This window comes from Panicum virgatum, chromosome 2N (genome assembly GCF_016808335.1).
Source record: "Panicum virgatum strain AP13 chromosome 2N, P.virgatum_v5, whole genome shotgun sequence".
Taxonomy (NCBI): Eukaryota; Viridiplantae; Streptophyta; class Magnoliopsida; order Poales; family Poaceae; genus Panicum; species Panicum virgatum.
The window spans coordinates 26,439,569-26,443,089 of record NC_053146.1 but is presented as its reverse complement, the minus strand read 5'-3'; the positions used below and the strand labels follow the sequence as shown (position 1 = coordinate 26,443,089).

The following is a 3,521-nucleotide window of genomic DNA, read 5'->3' as shown; positions in this document are numbered from 1 at the left end:
GAGTCCAATCTCTTGCTTCACAAAATGATGTAGACATTTTCATTTCCTCCCAGAATAAAATTAAAGCATCCTTATCATAACTATTATGGTTCCTCTTTTTATCAGTTTCAGCAACTAGAACTTCTTATATGTACATTGACTTTAGTATTTAAGCATTTCTTATATACAACCATGTCATATATCTCTAATGTTAAAATTGGCTGCAACTTCATAACTCCATATTTTCAGCACACTCAACTTCAACATTTTTGCCCTGAAATTTCGCAGCAACGCGCGCGGTATTCAACTAGCATAATATGTTCCTATGCACCACCACCACTGATCAGGCCCGGCCCGGGGGGGCAAGAGGGGCGGCCGTCCAGGGCCCCCGATTTCTTGAGACCCCGCAGCTACGTACTCGTATACAGGTATCGCATCCCATCAAGTCCCGTCCAGCACTCTAGGACTGCTCGCCGGGCCGGGGGCGCATCTTTCCTTCTGCTTTTGGGGCTCGGGGCCGCTGCCGCCGCGCTACTCGTGCATACATCGAGACCTCGCGTCTCCGCGACAGGTGGCCGATGGCAACTCGCGGACATCAGATGTCCGGACGCTATCTTGTCACCAAGGTCCCTCCGCTAGACTGTAATACTGTGACTCAAGTTCTTCATCTTTGCCTCTTTGGATCACCGACGATTAGGCGATCAGCGCGACTATCAACATCTTTCTGTCACCTGTCACACCCTTCCTTTGCTGATCAAACTGATCATTAAATCCTGACTATCCTACTATGTTATTTAATTTTTGGCAAAACAGAACATAGGAAGGAGAGAAAATTGTGTAATTGTTTTTTCTTTAATTTTCAGCACACAACATGAGAAAGATTCTCGAGCAAGGAGCAAGAATCGAACCAACCTTTGGAGGAATTTTAAAGCAATACTTTGAAGAGCAAGAATCTTGAAACTGGTATGATACGGGCACTCATAAGAACCCTAGTCCCATTTAGGCACCTCTTTTTGGGGCAGCTGATCCATTCTATGCATATGAAGCTGAAAGATTAGTTGCTAAAGCCTCTCCGGTCCCATTTCTCTTTCCACTAACGTTAGGACTTAGGCAAGCTGCGGAATACGAGACACTTCTTTCTCGGCCGTGCGCGGTCTTCCCTCGGGGATGGGAGAAAAAAAGCGAAAGTCTTTCATTTCGTACATGTTTCCAAAAAAGAAATTAGGACAACAGACAGTTTGATTCGATTCAAATCAAAACAGCTAGTTCTTCGGACCACGGGAACTATTTCTTTTAATCTGTATCTTTTTACCAGTAATAGGAATTGATATTTATCCAGATTTTGTTCTCTCGCCAATCCTTTGCTTGCTGTGCAGTGACAGTACCAATATCCACTAATCGAGAAAATGACGCGGAGATGAGATTATGGAATAAAAGAGAAGCCACAGACATTAGTCATTAATGATGAATCTGTTCATAGATTGCTTATCTATGATTGAAGAGATTATTCCATATGAAAATCTACATATAGGCCCCGAATTTTTAGTTCGCCCAAGGCCCTGAATTATTAGGACCGGGCCTGCCACTGATACATGTTGGAAAGATGTGTAGCCTTTCCACTTGGAGGTAATCCAATGGCGTGTCACCAGAGACACTCGGTACCAGTGGCGTATCTACATGGGGCTAGGGGCTAGAGCCCCTACTGGCTGCCACCTCCTCCATTTGAACAAGAGAAGCTAGCGGAAGGAAAAGGCTTCAGCCCTCCTATGGGGGAGAGCTGGATCCGCCCCTGGTTGGTACTTTAATCCCGACAAATCCGAGTGGTCTAGTACACAATTAAAGCTTGATGGTGGCTAATCTTGGTTCATGGACATACTACGGCACATATGCCCTTATGGTACCTTACAATAGTTACATATATGAGAAAAGTTGTTGTGGTGAACAAATTAGATGAAGCATCTGTGATTTGTTCGATCCGGATGAATTTGCGTTCACAGCCACACTCGATATGCAAAATAGAAACACACGCCGCAATTGTAGTAGACCATTTGTCTTTCGTGATGATAAGATTTGCTCTTGAGCTCCAATCAAGAGGCTGCCTGAGTGATGACCTTCTTCTCCTTGGCATATTCGGAGAATTTCTCGGCGGTCGCAGCCAAAGGCGCGATGCTCACCATCGCTTCGAGCTCCGGGTGCGCATCATCAATCTCGTACTCGACAGTCGTTCGTATCACTGACGAGTCGGGCCCCTTTGCGATGACCTCGAACCGTACCATATAGGAGAGGAACCCCAGCTTCAGGATGTCGCCATCGATCGCCTGCGCCTCCTTGATGTAACTCTCGTCGTCAACCTTGGTGAACTTCTCCTTGTAACTCTCCAGGCCAGGCAAACCTAGCAAGAGAGCAGAAAAACTAATTAACTACATCAAGCTCTTCTAGGAACGCTTGGTTATTCAGGAAAAAAATGTTTCTCTAATTAGTTTTAGCAAAGAAGGCCCAAAATTTTAACGGCCTGATTCAGTTGGAACCTCACCAGGGGGGAACGTCAGCTGCAAGATGGTACCGACGCCGCCGTCGCCACTGACAACTTCGACCTTGGCCAGGACGTGCGGAAGCAGCTCCGGTAACAGCTCGGCGGCGCGGAGCGTGCCGTAGATCGCCCACAGGTCGGAGGCGGGGACGTCGGCCTCGTGCTCGTGGACCTTGCTCCCCTTCATTGCGACCTAACGCTCGATCACTCGGCCCTCTATCAGCTGAATGAGGTGCCTCAGGTGCCTCAGTGTACTGGCAGGCAGCGAGCTGCTGTTAGGTGTTTGCCTGTGAAAATCATGGAGCTGAGCTGTCTGGTGGCTATATAGCCAAGCTAGTCAATTAATAAAGACGCCCTCTCTTCGCTGTACTTGGAAGTTGGAATCTTTGAGATTGATGCGATGTCGCCGGAGCAAGGCGGTGGTTTGTCTGGAGCTGTGGAGTCATCTTGGTGTTGTCACCGCAAATCCAATCCGGCAAGCGAGCTTTGTAGCGACCGATCCGGCCGCTTGTTGCCCTTCCACGTGTGTGGACCCCACAACTACTTTTTCTCCTTCTGTTTTTTTTCCCGCATAGCGCATCACATCCATCAAATCCAATTACAGCCGGCTATTCATTGGTTTGTACATACATACGATTGTCACGTACTTCCTCCGTTCTCTTTTGATAATTCTATTTGACCTTGACACAATGATAAAAAAAAAGCAATCTTATTTATCATCTAATTAATATAATACAAGACTTTTTGCTAGTCCTCCAATGTATTTACTAAAAACTCCTTGTTACTAGTGCTATTTATTGCTATAGTCCTTATCAATAACAAATAGGACTATTATTTGTGAATATTTGAGTTTTGGAAATATGACCATCAAAAGAGAATGGAGGGAGTGTATAGGATATAAAAGCCTCGTTGTCTAGTTGGAATCCATATGCTCATACCAGTTGCATACGTGAGGGCCTCGGCCATAAATTTCTATGTATTCAAACTCTATCATCAATACGGTTAATTAATA

General features: G+C 45.7%; 1 protein-coding gene across 1 annotated transcript; it reads right to left on the bottom strand.

Annotated features, from left to right (window-relative positions):
- Nucleotides 1-1,805: 1,805 nt before the first annotated feature.
- LOC120660144 (norbelladine synthase-like) lies at nucleotides 1,806-2,938 on the bottom strand. Its single transcript, XM_039938504.1, has 2 exons — nucleotides 2,513-2,938; nucleotides 1,806-2,371 (listed from the first exon to the last, which is right to left on the bottom strand). The coding sequence occupies exons 1-2, from the start codon at nucleotides 2,694-2,696 to the stop codon at nucleotides 2,067-2,069; spliced, it is 489 nt and encodes a 162-aa protein (XP_039794438.1). The 5' UTR covers nucleotides 2,697-2,938; the 3' UTR covers nucleotides 1,806-2,066.
- Between the last annotated feature and the right edge of the window lie 583 nt (nucleotides 2,939-3,521).